The sequence below is a fragment of the Mastacembelus armatus genome, chromosome 3 (genome assembly GCF_900324485.2).
Source record: "Mastacembelus armatus chromosome 3, fMasArm1.2, whole genome shotgun sequence".
Taxonomy (NCBI): domain Eukaryota; kingdom Metazoa; phylum Chordata; class Actinopteri; order Synbranchiformes; family Mastacembelidae; genus Mastacembelus; species Mastacembelus armatus.
The window spans coordinates 3,063,527-3,083,524 of record NC_046635.1 but is presented as its reverse complement, the minus strand read 5'-3'; the positions used below and the strand labels follow the sequence as shown (position 1 = coordinate 3,083,524).

The 19,998-nt window shown below is 40.0% G+C and overlaps 1 protein-coding gene across 2 annotated transcripts; it reads right to left on the bottom strand.

Annotated features, from left to right (window-relative positions):
• LOC113137822 (paired amphipathic helix protein Sin3a-like) lies at positions 1-18,671 on the bottom strand. Of its 2 annotated transcripts, none has more exons than XM_026319667.2 (21): positions 18,475-18,671; positions 15,260-15,476; positions 14,506-14,691; positions 14,181-14,287; positions 13,729-14,044; positions 13,370-13,621; positions 13,110-13,262; positions 12,710-12,865; positions 12,246-12,332; positions 11,964-12,082; positions 11,571-11,796; positions 8,542-8,658; positions 8,078-8,316; positions 7,782-7,965; positions 7,013-7,595; positions 6,652-6,821; positions 6,310-6,483; positions 6,119-6,211; positions 5,254-5,348; positions 2,820-3,027; positions 1-2,153 (listed from the first exon to the last, which is right to left on the bottom strand). In XM_026319667.2, the coding sequence occupies exons 2-21, from the start codon at positions 15,452-15,454 to the stop codon at positions 1,935-1,937; spliced, it is 3,879 nt and encodes a 1,292-aa protein (XP_026175452.1). In that variant the 5' UTR covers positions 15,455-15,476; positions 18,475-18,671; the 3' UTR covers positions 1-1,934. The 2 variants fall into 2 exon arrangements, with proteins under 2 accessions (XP_026175452.1, XP_026175455.1); XM_026319670.2 differs by lacking the exon at positions 1-2,153 and adding an exon at positions 3,346-3,393 and having other exon boundaries at positions 2,886-3,027.
• Between the last annotated feature and the right edge of the window lie 1,327 nt (positions 18,672-19,998).

The window sequence follows — 19,998 nt, the reverse complement described above, 5'->3', positions numbered from 1 at the left end:
TTGAGTTTCTGTCTATTCAAAGGATATTTTAATGCCAAACACCATACCAACACTCATGTACTACAACATCATAAAAGTCAAGAGAAGAGACACATTAAACAAAGTACAAACAATGTCTTTATGTACAATGAGCTCCTTGGACCTTCCTGCTGTTTTCCATATTACACAGTAAATATAAAACTTAAAATCCATGTAATAAACTGTTCCAAGATTGTCTCGAAGGATTCAATGTTGTCTGGCTGTTTGTTTTTATTTTCTCCATCCTGACAAACTGCACCTCCATGATGTACTTTTGGCGTGTTTTCTTCCATCCTGCCTAACTCATAATATACTCCTAAGAAAATCATAATGATCTGACTGGTTTCTAAAAGTTCAGGTCAGTCTTTCACTGTGAAACTCACTTTACAGCAGTTAGTGCGATGGATCCCTGCCCATCCAACCTTAACTACAATGGTAACATGGTCTTTTTATTTAACAAACTGCAGAGGACAAGGGGCAATAAAAAAAAAATCCTTACTTTACATCCCTCTTTTAAGGGAATACAACATTCACATTTGTATTTCACCAAGAAACACAAACCGACAGCTTCGATAAACTGCAACTGAAGGAATTATTGCTCGCTTGGTTTCTTTAATTCTTAAACTGTACAGAAGTCACAGCTGACATCTGCGTATAGACCTACTATACATCAGTCAATGGTGGTCATCAACACTGAGCATAAAAAATAAACAACTCATGTAAAGTTTGTCATGTGTGTTACATAAAAGAGACCACTGAATCTGCCCTACAGATTCTAACCATTTGGCTTAAATAGATGAAAAAGTTGATAGTACTGGAGTCTTAAGAGTACTTTGAAAAATGGATTTATACTGTACTTTCAAAAAGGAGAGATTGCTCTTCAGCTACATTCAATCATCTTAAAACCACGAGTGATACTGATGCCAAAGATTGAAGGTAGAAATGTGCAGAAAGGGCTCAAAACATGTATAAAATGAGTTGCTACTCTACTAAACAAATACTTCAGGGACAACTCGCTCAAGAGACCACAAACGAAAATAATCTATAATCAACATCCTTTGGTAAAAAACAGTTACAATTTTGTATTTTCGTAATAAACTTCTCTGCAACCTATAGCTAAAGATTGATACTATGTGTTAAGGAACGCTACGCATAAATGACATTTGATTTAAAAAAAAAAATCTTATGTTATAAACAACATATGTACACAAAGTTTGGATGGTCATAAATTATTGAACTTGATACACACTGCTGGCATCGCGCTGATGCCGAGCATCCACCCAGTAGACGAATACATACAGTACACTAATGCAACTTTACCACCTAAAAGGAGAACATTCACAGGCTTTACAAGTTTACAGCTGGAAGCCAGATTAGGTCCGAGTATACACTAACAGAGGTAACAGGTACTTGTTCTTGCTACCTAAAGAGGAAAAACTGAGGTTGTTGGTTTTTATTTGCTGTAAAACAATGAATTGGTCAATACACGTTTTTCATTTTTAGCTTTCTGTGTTTTGTTATAAAATGCGTAACTATTTTGTTAAAATTTGAGCTGTGAATTGCTCCAAAGTGGAAATGCACCAAGGAGTGTGTTCTCTGTATATTAATCTCCCATAAAAATCTGCATTTAATAATTGAGATTACTTACACAGGTGGGTTTTTTACAACATGGTAAAAGTAACACCCGCAAACTACACACTCATGTTGTGTAATTTGCAGTGCAAACAAGATAGATAGGGTTCCTCAATCAGTTCTGACACAAAAAGTGGCAAATTGATATCCCAGTTTTAAAATCGTGGATTGACAGCCACTTGCCAACTGAACCCAGTAACGGTATGTTGGAGAAATCGGCATGTATAGTATATCCTAAGTCATCACTGTTATGATCACCGCCAGTTTATACGTGATAGAAGGGACTACAGTGTTCTGTACTTCACCCGGTACTTGTTAATGTTGAGATAATGGAGGACCTCAGGGGTGCAAGTGGTGGTGCACGACAACAGGCCTTCATGTCCATCTCCCATCAGCCACTTGTGGCAGTTGGCAGCCATGTCACTGGTCACGTGCTCTTTGGCCCAGTTGTCTAGGCAGGACTGAAAGCGTCTGTGCAGGCGTGTGTTCACCTGCTGGTGGGACTGAAAAAGACATCGACCAGAACAACACAGTTCAGCCAGAACAGTACCAGTAACAGTCACACAAATACATCTATAGAGATTTCAGGTTACACAATATAAACAGAAAACACACTGTAGGTATTTTACAGATTTTTTCCCCTTGGTTCATTCCAACAGTAAAAGGCATCACTAAAGGTATGAGCTATGCTATGAACTCATTTGTATTCATTCTGAATTTATTTCTTTTTGAAAGCAGCACAGCCTTCAGAAACTCCTACATGTTAAAGTGGGTTAACAAAACACCTTTAGTGCCGTCTAATTCCGAAAGAATTGCCATAAACTGTATGCACAGTATGTTTATATAAGCTATGCTGTGTCTTTGGCTCCAGTGACCGACAGGGTCTCTTCAGCATTTATCCTCTGGACATTAGAGGACGTCGCTTCTCTAGTCCAGGAGGACATGACTGAGGCCACTTTTCTGAAAACACCAAAAGCGCTGCGTCTCTTAAAAGTGACAGCACTAACTACAGTGTTTCATGAACACAGGATAAATGTTAAAGAATTCTTGTGATCTCTAATAAACATAGACAATCACAAACAAAAAATATTTGAGTTTCTGACATTACTAGGGAGCAGATAAAACCTACAATGGGTATATCACTATCGCTTATTATTTTCGGTGCTTACCTGATGAGCTCGTGTGAGTGCCGTGTGCCTGTACATATAGTCTTCTGACTTGCAGACGTACACCATCTTGTAGGAGTTGAGCTTGAACATACACTCCATTTTCAGCTCACTGTTGCCATCCTGCGACTTGTCAGAGGGGCCCTTGGTCATTCGCTCCTGCTGGAGCTGCTCCCATCCCTTCTGGCACTTCCGTATCCGTCGCAAATTCCTGAAGGCCAAAAGTGATGGACAACCATGAATAATATTGACTTGCTCAAAATTCTTTCATTTACTCCACACATCAAAAGGTAACGTTTACAGGGAAAGTTCACACATATTTCTAAAATCCAAAGATGATTATTTTTCCACTTCAGCATGTGCTATGGCCCAATTTTCTTTCTGACAGTATGCACTGTGCAATTTTAAAGCCTAGAAGATGTGGTCAGGCACAACAGACATTAAGCAAATTTGATTTGAGAACCATACAGTCAAATTTGAGACGACTGTCCCTTTAAACATTTATTTAAACCCATGCATTGCAACTCACCGAGTAATAGAACTAGAGAGGAGTCAAATCATTCGTGGGAATGTGGATCTATAAGAGCAGCAGAGGCAGCAGTCGAAATCTTTTTGTACAGTGCACTTCCGTTGCACAGCCACATAGATCAGATATGCTTCCCATACAGTTATTTCTTTTAGTTGAATATTGATCTCAATTTTGTTCAGGTAACAACAAATGCAATAATTCACCCCACCTGAATGAAAGTTTTAAATGTGTACTTACCATAGAGGTTACAGGTGAGCGAGGACTGAAACCATGAAGCATATATTTGCATTCAGGGCTCCACTTAAAAGACATGACAGTGAGGCCAATTTCAAGTAAAAACTGTTATATAAAGATTTGTATATGTATATGAGCTGAGAAAATTTTGATGTGCACATACTTTCACCAACAATCATGTTATGATCATGAGATGAAGACCTAACACAACTGAAAAAGAAACAGCTGGAGATTTACTGCCACTGAAGATTTTTGTTAAAAAGGGCCAAGTCTTGTGACCTCTTGTGCTGCTGATCTCTCATAGATATGATGAAAAAACAAAACAAAACAAAAGAAACAATATCAAAATAAAGTAATTGATAATAAAAAAAAAAAGTCATAGTCAGGTGGCAGCTTATGCAATGGGTTACAGAAGATACAACTAAGAGCAAGATTTTTATGCGTTTCAAAAACAAACAAAAAAAAAAAAGTCTTGAAATTTTTATGGTAATGGACAGCCATCTCAAAGAAACAAAAATAACTTGCAAAGCACTAAAAGGCAATGACAGACTGGCTTTAGGTGCAACACTCATCTGGAGCTTTAAGACAGAGAAAGAAATACACCAACATATGAACATACAATTTAGACAACCATTTTATTTGCAAACCCTACTCCTCTGTACAAGTGTTGCAGATTATGTGCTTGACCCGAGTTTTTAAAAAACTTATTAGCACTAATGTCTGTCAAACCAGTGGAAAAACCTCACCGACAACAAAAAGTTGCAACGGGAGTGCACTGTTTCCACTGAAAACTATTATAAACACAACACTAGATCAGACAAACAATGAACATTTGAACATTTACAGTTGAAAACAGTGATTTTGTTGCACACAAGACCTCTGATCTGATTACATTTACAAATAAAGGCCATGATAAAGCAGAAAAGGAAACCACAATTTCACTGATGTCTCTTAAAGTCTCTCAGGCCCTGCACAAGAGCTTCAGTCTCTCAAACGCAGGTTAAAGACAAACAAAAATAAAGAAATAACAATGACAAAACTTGGAGGCCATTTCTTTTGTTTTCAGTTTGTGTGCTCACTTCTTTTGTACTTTATGTGACATATTGAAAATCATCATTCAAATACAATACAATCTTAATAATGTTACCAAATGATTCCTTTTAGCTGTTTAAGTAGAAATTCAAACCCCATGATCAAGCCAAAGCTACTTAAAAATCTCACTAATAAATAAAATTCCTATTAAAAAAAGAACTGAATCAATGAATAAATAAATTCAATTTCTTAAAAAGATGACCATATAAAGTGCAATCTTCCATGTGAGGCTGAGGTCAGAAACTGAAAGAGTCATGATCTTGGCCAATGAGATTTATAACACACAGGAGCCCAATCGGGTGCTGCACAGACCTCGCTTTAACTGTAGAGCTACTCTTTTTGATTAACCTTCTCAAATTTTCGCAGTTTGTTACCACAGAGGCTTTTTACGGCCACAATTTTTGTGATTGTAGAGCTTTTTAAGTCAGGCCTGTAGGGAAGTTTCAGTTATCTCTGAAAACTGGTTGTATTTGGCAGCTTGTTTCGCTTGTCAAGCAGTGGATTAGCTGCTCAGACGAACAGAGCCTCAGGACAGAAGCTTAAAACTGTGCAGACAAGAGGGGGACATGGCTGGAGCCTCACCTTGGGAGGAACACTGGTTTCTGGGCCAGGTGCTCACGCAGCTCTGGGGATGCAGAATCTGAGTTCAGGTATCTGCCAACGTAGTCTGACCATCTCTGTGGAGGAGAGGACACACAAAAAAACAAAACAAAACACAAACGTCGATACAGCACAACTGAATATGGACAAACCTCGGGATTCTGTACTAGAGCAGACTAGTAATTATGGCCTTTCAAATATGGAATATTTGACTTTTAGTTCTGGTGTTCACATCTATATCAGCTGATACGTAACAGAAATGCCAAAGATATGGTGAGTTACTACACCCTGTATTACTTTTGTGTTGTACACATAATCACAAATATAAGTGATTATTCAGCAAAATTCAAACTGTGTGTAAAAATTGTTCTTTCTGCTTAATTTTTTTTTTTTTTTTTAGCTTTTTTCTGCTTAACTTTGACAGCTCAGCTGAGTCCAATCCTCTCATCGCTCCCTAAGCATGACAGCATGGGTAAAACTCCAAGGTCTATTTTGTCTGGACTGTCTGTCTGCCATAGCTGCTGCTAGGCTAAGTATAAAAACAGAGCATTGACTAACTGTGACCTCGATTTAGGCTTTTCACACATAGCTGCTACTAACATTAGCATTAGCAAACCTGATCAGAGCTAAAGGAAAGGAAAAAAAAAAAAAAAAAAAAAAGACATTGTATATGATCAGGATTTTTTACTCTGTTGAAGCAGTAAACATAAAACAGCAGATAACCAAACAAAAAAACATATTAATTGCAGGACTGTTGCCCAGGATAACAGAACATGTCACTACATAGGCGCACCTAATGAACTGACATCTAGGTATTTATCAACAGCATATGAATACTTAGTCTTACCTCTGCCTCTGCTGGCTCATCAGAGTTCTCCTCTTCTGTGTCCAGCAGCTCCATGGCCAGGCTGACAGATCCACGGTTCTTCACAAACATCAACTAGACAAAACACAATCAGTCAGAGAAAACTACTTATAAACCTATAAACTCTTCAAAGTAGTTTAGACTGATTTTCATTTCTTCTGGGCTTATGGTACCTTGAAGCAGTTCTCGTCTGACATAAGCTGTTCCGCTTTACGCTGGTATGTCCCCTCTGCTGTGGCCCTGGATGTTTGCGTGGACAGTGTGCCCCCTGTGGCTTTATTGGCACTTTCGCTCAGGTATATGTCCATTACACGCCCACATCCATCATCAGTGACAAGGTGCTGGAGCTGTGAAAGCCAATAGGTTTAGTAAGCAGTAGCGCTGTCTAACAAAAACTGAAAACCTTTTTATACAGCTTGTACAATTTAGGCTCAGCATGGTTCAAAAAATGGTGTGCCCAGTTAAATTGTACAGCACTAAATAACAAACAACATCTAATAAGATAACGCACTGACCTGCCGAACAATGCTCTGGATGAGTTTGTCCATGGTGAAGGCAATGTAGGCATGGATAGTAAACATTTCCCTCAGGGAGTCCTCATATTGAGCTGGCTCCATGTTTCCATCCAAGAGATTACGCACCATTTCCAGAAACACTGAGTAATAGTCCTCTACATCAACATCCACTGTGGTTAGAAAATTGTAAATGAGCAGTTACAGGATGAGAAATTACAAAGTATGATACACCCCATGGTTGTATGGTGTATTATGATCAATCAATCAAAGACACCGCTAATGTAGATTTAAGTAAAATTACAGTAGTAGTAGAGTATTAAAAAAAAAAAAAAAAAATCAAAAACCATATGTTACGACTTACTTGGTTCCTTCATCTTCAGCTGAATTGCGGGGTTTTCATTTTTCTCCCTTTTGAGTCCTAGCACCTCTCTTTCCCACTCTCGCTCACGGGCATCCTCTTCGATCTGTTTTTCAGCTTGTCCGTAGATTCGCAGCAAACGAGAACAGAGGATGTGGTGCAGACGAAGGAAGACGTACCAGTAGTTATTCACAAAGAACAAATTATAAGCATCATCTGTGCCCCGAAGTTTCTGAGCCGCCGTGTTGCTGAAAAGGAGCTTGGACTTTGACGGGCTGCTGCCTGGTAAGCCATTGTGCTTCTTGGGGGCATCTTGATCCATCTCCAGGTCTTCTTCCTCTTCTTCCTCCTCCTCCTCCACATCTGAGAGCTCACCTCGCCGTGCAAACAGCAGGTCAGGGACGAAGTGGTGGATGATCTGTTTGATCTTGTACTTGTCTTCTTTATGGATGCCCACCTGTCTTTTGACATGGTGGATAATGAGAGCAGCAGCGTCTTCTAGGATTTGGCTGTCATCATAGGTCAGGGTCATGTGTGGACCACTTGACGGCGGTGTGGCATTTTCCTCTGATGCCCGCTCCTGGCGCTACAGGACACAGGAATAGAATCTGCTGAATTTTGAGGCATAGTAACACAGCAAAAAAAACAAACAAAAAAAAAAACACTCTAGAACTGGTGATTCAACTTCAGCATTAGCACTAACTATAATCAGTAACACAAAATGTTTCCACTTGTTTTGAGTCAGATTATAGTCAGGAGCACATTTACTTACATCATCATATAACATCTCAATTTCATTGAGCAAGGTCTTTGAACGCAACACTTTGGTATCATTTTGCTTGAAGTTGATGCCTTGATGGTCGAGGGACTTCAGGTAATACTTTTCATTCTGCTCTCTCCAGATTTTGTTGAAGCCTCTCTGGGCTTCTCTCCATTCATCCTCCTTCATCTTTAACCTGAAACAGTGAAAAACAAAGTTAATTCACAAGACTGGTCTTAAACCAAATGTTCTCCAATCTGAACAACTGTTAATCCATGACCAGTGGCAGATCAAAGTACACTATTAACCTTTTCAGGACTATGGGGACAGACACAGCTGGGTTCCTCTTGAGTCCGTCAATGATATCATGGGCCTTGTCTCCGTATATCCTCTGGATGGCTTTGCGGTGAATGACTTCTGATGAGCCACCCATTGTGTTGTCAAGCCTGAAGCGGAGCTGCTCCTCAGCTGACATGCGAGACAGCCTCCGCTGCACTGTCTCCAGGGCTCGTATCGTGGCGAGGTTGGTCTCCAATACAACATCCAGCTAAACGAGATGCAATCACAGTGAACTTATTAACAAATGAGTTTACTGTGTCTGATCATGTCTGGTGGTGTCAGTAGGAAATTGTTCTTTTTCCTAAATCTAAGGCTTTCCTACAGTCTTTTGACTACTGGGCAAAGTGAAGCATAGAGAGAAGTGTTCCACTCTTTCTTCTAACCATACAACATCCTAAAGATTTTACTTTGCGACGGACTGAGTATTCCTCACCTCAAAGCGCTCATCCTCACATCTGTAAATATGCTCCTCATATTGAGTCTTCTTAGAGCTCACAAATGTAGAATCCTCAGACCAGGATGGAAATGAAACCCAAGTGTCATTGAGAACCTGCGACACAAGTATTCAAATACAATTTTTTGCTTAGGTAAAGGATTCAATATGAAGGCTCTCATTTAAGGAAAATGAACAATTAATCAAATCAATCAGAGCATGTAAAAATAATGGGCTGACAAGCTGCCCCATTGATAACAATGAAACAAAACTGAAAATACCCAGTTCATTTGGAATATGAAATGCACACATTATGAACACACTGTTTTCTGACATATACTAGTCAGAAAATCTAGTCATTTTTGTGATGAACACTTGATCAGGTAAACTATTAGTTAATCACTGGAAAATCAACAATGCCAGTTATGCTAACATGCAGCCAATAACCTTTGAATAATAATAATAATAATATTTTTTATTTATAAGGCGCTTTAAGAACAGCAAGAGCTGACACAAAGTGCCGTACACCAAAACAAAGAATTTACATATATATATATATATATATATATATATATACATACATATATACACACTTACACACACATACATGAATAAGAATTTTAAGAGTAAGTTAAAAGTTTTTTAAAAAAAATAAAAACAATAAAAACAGTCCATGATCATTCCATCACGCCGGTCCAAAGGCTTGAGTATACAAATAGGTTTTAAGTTGTACTTTGAACATAGCTAATGTAGGGGCTTGTCTTATGTTCAAAGGCAAATTGTTCCACAGCCTTGGGGCAGCAACAGAGAAAGATCTATCTCCACGGAGCTTCCTCCTCGTTTTTGGTACCTCAAGAAGCTGGAGGTCGGCTGATCTAAGGGAGCGGCTAGGAGTATAAGGGTGAAGGAGTTCAGTAAGATAAGGAGGGGCAAGACCATTTAAAGATTTAAAAACAAATAATAAAACCTTAAAATGAACCCTAAAAGACACTGGCTGCCAGTGGAGTGCAGCCAGGATTGGTGTGATGTGCTTGTATTTTCGCGTTCCAGTTAAAAGACGCGCCGCCGCATTTTGGACCAGCTGGAGACGTAAAAGGGATGCCTGACTGACCCCAAGATACAGAGCATTACAGTAATCAAGGCGTGATGTAACAAAGGCATGAATTACTAGCTCAAAGTGCTGCTTTGACACTAGAGGTCGTAGTTTTGCCAAACGCCTTAAGTGAAAAAAACCGGATTTTACCACTGCACCGATTTGCTTATCGAATTTAAGATCCCTATCCATTTTGAAACCTAAATTAGTGACCAGTGGTGTAAGATATGATGTCAAGGGACCTAGATTAACACCGGAAGATACACTAGAGGCACTAGAGCCAACCAACATTACTTCTGTCTTTGCCTCATTAAAATGAAGAAAATTTAACGCCATCCAGGCTTTAATGTCATCAAGACATGCGAGCAAACGTGCAATTGAGAAACCCTCCTTTTTCTTCAATGGAAAATAGACCTGGGTATCGTCTGCATAAAAATGGAATGATATGCCATGTTGTCTAAAGATGTGACCCAGAGGAAGCAAGTAGAGGGAAAAAAGTAAAGGACCCAAAACGGAACCCTGGGGAACCCCGGAGGACAGGGGAGCAGAGGAGGATTCAAAGCTGGCAAGACCCACAGAGAAAGTTCTAGCTACCAGATAAGATCTAAACCACTCCAATGCAAGACCACGGATTCCCACAACGTCATGCAGGCGGGAAATCAAAATGTTGTGGTCAACTGTGTCAAAGGCAGCAGATAAGTCAAGAAGAATAAGAACCACGAAATCGCCAGTATCAGAACAAGTAAAAATATCATTAAAAACTTTAATTAAAGCTGACTCTGTGCTGTGGTGTGGTTTAAAACCGGACTGAAAGATCTCTAGAATCTCATGCTCATCCAAAAACGCTTTCAGTTGAGCATAAACAACTTTTTCTAAAACCTTTGAAAAAAACGGTAGTCTGGAAATAGGTCTATAGTTTGCCAACACAGATGGATCCAGACTAGGTTTCTTTATAAGCGGTTGCACTACTGCATGCTTAAAATTAGAAGGAACAACACCAAACGATAAACTACTGTTAATAATGTTAAGGACCAATTTGCCTACACAGGGAAAAACTTCTTTAAAAAACCACGGGGGAGCTGGATCATGTGGGGAGCCTGAGGGATTCAGAGAGCCAACCACATCCTCTAGTTGTGACATAGATATTGGTTGGAATTGAACAAAAAAGACAGCACAACAAGGAACAGACACCGAAGGAGCAGAAACAGGCAATGAGATAAGAGACCTAATAGTGGCAACCTTATCCACAAAAAACTGAAGGAAGTCATTACACAACTCAACAGAAGCTTCTAAGCAAGTAGACTGTGGAACATGAAAAACAGAATCAATAGTGTTAAAAAGCACTCGTAAGTTGTGACAGTTTGAGGAAATGAGATTTGAGAAATGTAGCCTTCTGGCCTCTTTAACAGTGTTCTGGTAATTATTCCAGCAGTCCTTCCATATTTGGAGAGAAACTTGCAGTTTGTCCCTTCTCCACGTACGCTCAGCCTTGCGACACTGCCGCCTGAGAGCTCGGGTTCCATCGTTGAGCCACGGGTCAGATTTTGCTTTTGGCCGCTTGGTCATAAATGGGGCCACAGAATAAAGCTAAAGCTAACATTTTATGTTTTACTAACTTGTAGCTTTTTTAGACAATCAAGACATTTACAATAAAACTATTCCAATATGTACCATTTAGTTGTATTCCTTTTTTGTTGAATTACCAAACAAGTTACTCATTAATGACAATGACTATGATCCATTTATCCACCAAAATACATTGACTTGCATCTGGTCCCTGTCGAATGTGAACTTTCCAAGCACCAGCTGAGCACAATATCAACTCATCCAAGCCATATTCATTGATACCATTGTAGGTGGTTGTACTATGGGAAAGAAAAAGTTGGTTATCGTGACAAAAATACCTTTAATAAACAGATTTCCTTCAATGACTCACCTCTCTGCAGAGCGGTGTTCTTCCTGTGCACTTGGGTTGCTGGTAGCTCTTTGGCAGAGCTCTATAGCTTGACCCCAGCCTCTTGCAGGAAGCGTAATCAATCTCCATGGCGATGCCTTCTGTTGCCCGCTCCTTGGGTAAAGTCTCTGCATGGCTCGACTCCCCGTGACTAGATTCTCGGTAGCCCAGGAAGTTTTTAAACCAAGTAAAAAGCTCTGGGAATTTTCTGTAAATATGCCATATTATATGTGGAGAGATGAATCATACAGTTGGCAGATGTGAAACAGACTACACGCAATACACGCTATATACAATACAATATACCGAGTACAGAGACAATATACTGCTGATTTATTACAGACAAACTCTGACTGTGTGTATATTTAAACTCACCCGAGAAAAGGGATGACCAACTGGACCAACTCGGCACGTGAAATCACTTCCTGATTGAAGATGTGCAGACACCTCAGGAAGTTGTCGTATGCCTCAGAACTCCGAAGAGCTTTCTTCACCTGTTTGTATTCATTGTTGACAATAAATAAACATGCTAAAATAAATTAAATCAACACAGTTTCAGTGGAGATTATCGTGTCATAAACATTTAAGTAATCAAAATCTGCATCTTCTTATAGCAGGACGATAATTAATACTGGTACTGAGTGTAACAATACTGACCTTCTCAAAGAACATGGTCTCAGTGCTGGTGCTGTGTTTGCTGACTTCAGTCATGCCATGGTCCTTCTCCATTATTTTGGGTTTCTTCTGCAATGGTAATACAGTCGTAACAAAATTATGACTGTGATGGGCTCCCATGATGTCTTTTTAATATGATTTGTTTTAAACATATTTTGGCTTTTGGGTTAACTGGAGAGTCAGTAGTGAAAAGGCCAACAGGGAAGAAGAGAGTGCAACACAGGTCCAAGGCTAGAATCAAACTGTGGACACTTCTGTTATGTGGGAGGCGCTGTAGCAGGGTGCTGCCAGCTCTCACAGCCAATTAATTTGGACTACAACAATCTCATAAAACCCATCGAAATGCACTAAATGGAATTTGATTTGCACAACAGTGGCTATTCCTACAATAACAGAACATAAAGAGACAGTTTTTGCAGACAGTCAACATTTAGAGTGGTGTGTACCTTGACAGGTAGTGTGGGTCCCACTCCAGCGGGTCTTCTGATCGGCAGGCCATTCTGGCTCAGCCTTTGTTTGTTGTTCAGTAAAGGTCTCTTTACTGTGCCACCATGATCATTTCGCACAGACTCTGCCCTGTCTGGTGCAACCTTGCACATCAGCTGAAAAAAGCATTACAGATTATGATCTCACCAAAGAGAAGTCACAAAAATTAACAGGAAGCATCGGCCTTGGTTGCCTCAGTTACATTTAACCAACGTTTAACACTACTGTAAGGCTGCACATTCTTAAAAAAAACAGACTTCCAGGCTCCACGGCCAAGAACAGCAACAGCACCATCTGCATGAATTTAATACATTCCAGTTAAAAAAGGCCAAGCTGTAGAGTCTATTTACAGAGACTCACCACTGAGCTGTTGGCATCAGGCAGGAACTGCCCAAACTCTGAGAGCAGGTCCTCTTGGTTCTTAAAGAGCCTTGCCACCTGAGTGTAGACCTCCTGCTCAGTCAGAGCTGGGGTGTAGTTACCACCTGCCTCTTTAGCATTTCTTTGTTCTTTCTGGAAAATTTAAATAAAAGAGATTGTGAGATGACAACTTGATGCAAACCATTTCACATTATACTGTGTACAAACTGAATATTTTTAATTGGTGTGTATTTACTTACCTGGTATGTGTGCAGGATTTCCAGGAAGGCTTTGTAGATGTCTGGCTGACCCTGGAAGCGGTTCTTGATCTTGTTGACATAGTTTATAGCGTGGTTGAACTCCACTGGCTGGTTATTTTGGAGAGGAGGTCCACCGGATTGTGTGCTGCTCACTGGAGTGTGAGACTGAACCGAAGGTGACCTTGGTGAGGCATAGGATGGGATGGAGGGATTGGGTTGGCTGGTGGGTGTATGGGCTGGAGACTGAATTGGCTGTTAAGAACAACAGAAGTGCACAAGTGTGTTATAATACTAAAAGTCAATTTGCTGTGTCTAGTCTACTATTATCAACTCCATGGAAATTACAGAATATATTCTACCTTGCTGGTTTTGTTTGGTGCAGGCTGGGTGGAGATGGGTGGGGTTGTGGTAGTGTGTGGACCACCCTGCGGGAGATTCTGGTGCTGGTGATGGCTCACTGACTGGCTTGATGCCCCACTTACAGGGATGTTCTGAACAGAAATACCATGAGGCGTGATGTAGTGGATCTGGCCTGGGGTGGTCACATTGACTAGATCATTGGTTTGAACCTCAATCTTATAACCAGGTGGCAAGAAAGTGTTAAAACCCATGATAAGGTCAGGGTGGCCTTTGAAGAGCTGAGACACACGGCTGATGACTCCAGGAGTGTCTATGCTGTAGCAACAAAATGAAAATGATTTAGAACCCAATTGCTCATTAGTTTGGACCACAGATTTTGCAGATTTTTTTAAGTACTATTCATGAATCTTCTCTAAATGTTGAAGTACATGGCAATGAAATTACAACCCACCTCTGTGACTTGAACTCTTTCATAATATCAAGAAAATCATTATAGACTTGAGGCTGATTGCCAAACTGCAGTTTTACTTGATCCAGATAGGACAAAGCATCTTCAACCTACAAGGTTAAGAGAAAAATCACAACCAAATTTCACCGATAAGCTTAATATTGTGAGAAATAAAATAAAAATAAAATAATAATAAAAATAAATAAAATAAATATCACTTAAGTGGTGATTCAATTAACATATCTCAGCTGACATGGGTCAGATGGCTGTTTTGTAAAGTTTATTTTGGTTGATGTTTGTTACATCTTATTTGTGCATGGAGTCATACCTTCAGTCGCTGAAACTGTTGCTGTCCTTGGGGTGAAGTCAGTGGTGCAGTTGGATGAACATGACTTTGGACCACTGTAGGACCCTGAGACTGAACTGCTAGACTGTGTCCATGGGGACCAACATGAGGTGCAGTATTGTTGTGTCCATGCCCATGCCCACTTGTGCTCTGAGCCATTGTAGGGACCTTTTCAGGAAAGAAATACTAGAATAATAGAATCCATAAATCTTAAAAGATAACTATATGCCAGGATTACAGAAGGTCCTTTACTGAGGTTACAATTAATCTGAGTAAATTACTCTTTTTAAAATGCAATGACATACTGTGAAACAGTGACACTGCAAGAGTCACCTACTTTTCAAACAAACACTCCCTAAGTAAGATCTAGAGAAGTCATGGTGCAGCCTGTTCACCACAACAATACCAGTTGCTAAACTATCGCAATGAGCACTATGTAAAAACACACTTGTACTGAGTTAGGGGCAAAAGTGTCACTTCAGCAAGAGAGCAGTTGCCGAGTGGGAAAGGTGTCACATTTTTACAACTTGTGTTCTGCTGTTCAACAGGTGTTTGATAAATTGATCCTGCTGTCTCCATTTCTGACAGAATTTCACCTAATTCGTTTAAAAGTTTTGAACTGACGTGGCCTTTGATTATATTCAAATATACACTAAATGTTCATCTGAAACCCAATCTAGCATAACAATAACCCCGGAAGCTGTAGTCTAAGCCAACTGCATTGAAATCATCATACCTGGTAGCCCTGGGGTAGAGAGTACTGGATGCCAGTAGACGGCTGCATCTTTTCTGTGGTTGCCTCTATGACAGTAGGGGCCGGGGCAAGGGCCCTGTGCTGGAAGCTCTCTGCAATACCTTGAACTGGGGGACGACGTGGCGGTTGTTGCTGGGGCGCAAATATTGGTTCCTGGTCCTCCACACGCCTCTTCATTTTATACACATGCCTAAAGGAGCTATGATCAACAGAGAAAGATGGTCAGTTAACAGGATCTTGGGAGTTTCATAGATTTTATTTTTAGCTCTCTGAACTTATGTTTGGTTCAAACATTGTTCAACAAAGTTGTTAAAGTACTTTGAGCATGTAGTTCTAAAGTGTGTGATCTCAGCTTTCACACAGAGCTTGCAAAAATAAACTTTGCAGCAAAGAACTTTCTGCTGATGTTCAGTATCACAATAATAAGTCCATAGTATTTCCTTGTTTGACTTTCTTCTGTCTATCTGATGTTGTAATTGCAATCTCAATAGTAAATTTAAAAAAAAATCTCACTAATTAAGATCAGGATTTATCAGTATATTCTCTTTTTTAAAAAAATAATAGCTCATGGAAAGGAAAATTGTGACTGTACTAGGGACTGAAAATTTTTAGAGTTTACCCTTTTAACTCCATACCATTGTCTTCCCAGCAGTGTACCAACAGTATAGTTAACTATAATTGTAATGACAGACTAAATTAGCTCAAATGCTTTTAACTCCAATTGCTACTCCTTGTTGTTTGTAATGGCCAAATATCGAATAAAAAAAAAAAATCTGTTTAGACAGAAGTGTTGACTGAACCCTGTTTTCACTCTGGAAACAGTAACAGGTATTTCAGTTTAAGACAATACAATATACATTCCCGCAAGAGTCAAATGGATATTTACAGAAATTATTATAAAAACACTTGAATGTTAGCAGTTAACTTAAGGCACCAGTCTGAAACCACAGGTTCAGGCGGGTCATGTGATTTTTTGAAAGCTTTTCTGTCTTATTAAGTTTGCTTGTGAAACACTGAAGAAATGATTGTCTGAAATACTGCTTTTTGAATGTGTTCTGTGAGAACTAACACTGTTGTGAAAAATGCCCCAGCATGAGAGGTCTAGTATGTGTAAATACAGTTAGGCTAACCAGTCTCAGTTTACTGCATAAATCAACACTACAATCATAACAATGACATTCACATGTTTGCACTACATGTGGTTATTTTAAATACATTACTACTTCAAACGAAAAATGTATAAGGAATGTATTAGATGAAATGCTTGTCAAGGACTGTCCATAATTAGACAAGCTATTATTGTTCAGCAGGAGGGCAACTGGTTAGGGACTGTCTTGAAAGTAACAGATATAGGTGCAAAGGACTTCTTCAATAACATCCATTCTGATGACTATAAAAAGCATTTAACCTCTCTTTGTGGCTCTGGTGATTAATCAAATTATGTAGACCCACATAACGAAACCTGGGGCTTTTTGGGCCATTGGGCTTTGCCTAGTGAGTAATTCAGCTTTCAATATTTGCGGATGTTTATATTAATTACTATTACTAATGAAAAAATATTTTGATTCTTTAACCACTACTAATACCATATATAAAAAAAAAAATACTGTTAAAGACTTACATACAAATTATTACTTTGTATTAACTATGAAAACATATTAAACTCAGTACTCCGTGCAGAGAAATAGTCCCTGTGAGTTATACACTTTGATTACTCATGCATTAATATTACAACAGCATATATTTGTGCTGTTGGTTAAAGAAAAGTTACCTAAAACTATTTTATACAGTGCTGCAATCATAAATATCAAAAAGAGACATGTGCCTGCACATCTACAATAATCCTAAACAAGTTTAAGCTTTTTGGGGCTTTGCATGCATCACCTCCATTTGCTGAAATGATAAATAATCATAAATAACTATGATTCTCTAAATGGCTCTGTGCACACTCCACACATGCATACTGGGAAAAATAATTTAGTGATGGTCCCTGAGCCAACGTCACAGCATTTGCCCAGCAGAGTGTAGACATTGTGCCTCGCTGCACGGTGGTGGAGCGTACGGTCTTCAGTCGCCTAGATCGTTTGCCTGTCGCATCTCCAGCCTCAAGTATTATAATTATTATTGCCGAAACGCTAAGCAAACACGGCAGGCAGTGAAAGACAGCGAAACTACCCGAGTGGCGCTACAACATGCTAACACTTAGCCGCCTGCCAGTACTCCGGGCACGTAGGCGCTGTCTCTCTCGCTCGCTGTAGCCCTGCCTCACCCCCTCCCCCTCTCAGCCAAACACCGAGCTTAACGCCACCCGCCTTCGGTGAGCAGTCCGCTTTCGCTTGTCTGATGATGGCTGAATGTTGGCTTTCGTCCTAGCTCGAAGTTATGTGGCAAGCAAGCGAGCCTGTACTACCTGCAGACTAAAGGCGAAGTGGCAGAGAGAAGCCGTGAGTCGGGGGAGGGGGTTGTGTCTGTCAGGTCATCGCTGACAGTCCTCATAAACTCCAACACCCAGAGGAGCTAAACACGCTGGCTAACTGACGTTAACCTTGCTGTAAAGTGGATGTCGACAGGAAAACAATCACAGCCATCTTTTTAGTCTGTAACATGTGTGCTACGTTATCTACACCCCGGGTAACTCAATAAAGTGTCACAGACAGTAATAATTGTGGCTATGCTAGCTGGTTAGGTCAGGAAGGACCACAGGAAGACCGCTAGCGGCTAACAAGCTAACAGTAGCGCCTACTTAACGTTAACGTCGCATTAACGTTAAGTTACGCGAGAAGTTCAGCAGAAAAGGACTTAGTTGACATGCAATATTTTCTCTCATAACAACCCCGACCAAGGCAGCAAAACTCGGTATAGCTAGAACAAACTATGAACAAAAACGCGTCTTGTCAGGTCAGTCTGATTAGCATTAGCATGTCGGCTAATTCACGGTCGAAGCTGCTAGCTTGACTAACTTATCGACTCCGCAAAAGCTAACGCAACCGCTTCGGGAATTCCTCGTTATTTTCCCGCGGGACGAAAATACACCAGAAATACTAAGTCGCCACAGAAGAAGAGTCGGTGGTATCTTGCAGTGTGGTCAGCTCGGCAAGGTTATGCAACAGCTAACTAAATGCTACGTTAGCACAACAAAATAACCCCCATCAGCATAGGGTATCCTCGGCTAACTAGCTAACAGTAGTTCAACTTACCTCGCAGGACTGCCGCCAGCAACAACTTCACACGCCGGTGTAACGGGGCACAGCCGGGAACCAGCTACTCGTGCATCCACCGAGCCGTGACAAAAAGTCCACTTCTGAGAAGTGGTCCCAAATGGAAATGCCAAAAAATGAAACTGGCCGTAGTGGCTACGTCGCTAACAACAGTGTATGTATGAAGCGCTGTTCCTTGAACGGAGAGGCGTGTCTATGATGAAGGCGGGCCAGTCTCCTCCCAGTGTGGACCTGTATTGGTCTGATCCCCGGGATGAAAACAAATACAGTGCAAGCAGTGAGCCGGGATCTTCACTTTAAAAAGCAGATGGTTAGTTTGTACCCATGCCAAGAGCAGGCATAGATATATCATTGATACACTTGTATATAATATACACTTACAGCCCCTTATTGCCTGTGGCAGTCTGTTCAAATGCACCAGACTTCTGTTCTGCTTTTGGTTTTTCTAATCAAAGAAAACATCAGAGTGATATTTCATAATTAAGACGACATAATTACCGTTCAATATGTTTCTGTTACAAAGGTGTTGAAATTCATTTATTACAATAAAAAAGGTAATCATTCTCTTAATCTAACAGATAATTAGATATTAAACAACTATTTGGTGAATTAAAATTCTTTGTGTCTTTATAAAGATAGATATTATCATTGAAGTGCTATAAATTAAATCTGTAACTGTTTGAGTTATTCAAATGTTTAAAACAGTTCATGGAGCTACCAGGGATAGTGTTTTGTGTTGTAATTAATATGGCATATTACATGTCAGCAGTCAACCATCTAAATCTCCCTCTGGATGTTCATTGAAGAACTACACCTGTCTCAGTGTCATCCAACAGTGTAGCTTCTCCCACTAAACACTGTGGACAGGATTTCAGTCAAAATATGAATGAGACCAGCTACAGCATCACAGCAGGGACAAAGGACCTGCAGTAGCTCCTACACACACTGTGGGTGTAGCAGCCTGTTGCTGAACGTACTGCTCAGAGCACTCAGGGTGTCCGTTAGGGGTGTTGATCATGGCTTACAGTTTGATCCTCATTCAGTTATCACTCCTCCATGGAGTCAGCAGAGCATCCCAGAACAGAGCTAGCCTTCTTTATAAGTTTGTCTAGTTTTATGTCTCTCTGCTGTGATACCACTGCCACAGCAGACAACAGCATAGAGATGACAGATGCCACCACAGAGTCATAAAAAGTCTGAGGGGTGTACTCAACCCTCCAAAGGATCTTAGTATCCTCAACATATAAAGTCAACTCTGTCCCACTTTTTATTCAGGGCAGTGATGTTGGTAGTGACGTTGATTTTGCAAAAAAAAACAACAACAAAAAAAAACAAAAAATCAAATGACGACATTTTATTATAAACCTATATAAACTGTTATCAAAGACTAAATCTAGAAATAGACTACATCTAAACCAGGTTACAAATCTAACAATGGTGGGAACAAGATCGTATAATCTCTGGGAATGAGATACTGTCTTGTGGGAATGAGATAGTATGGCC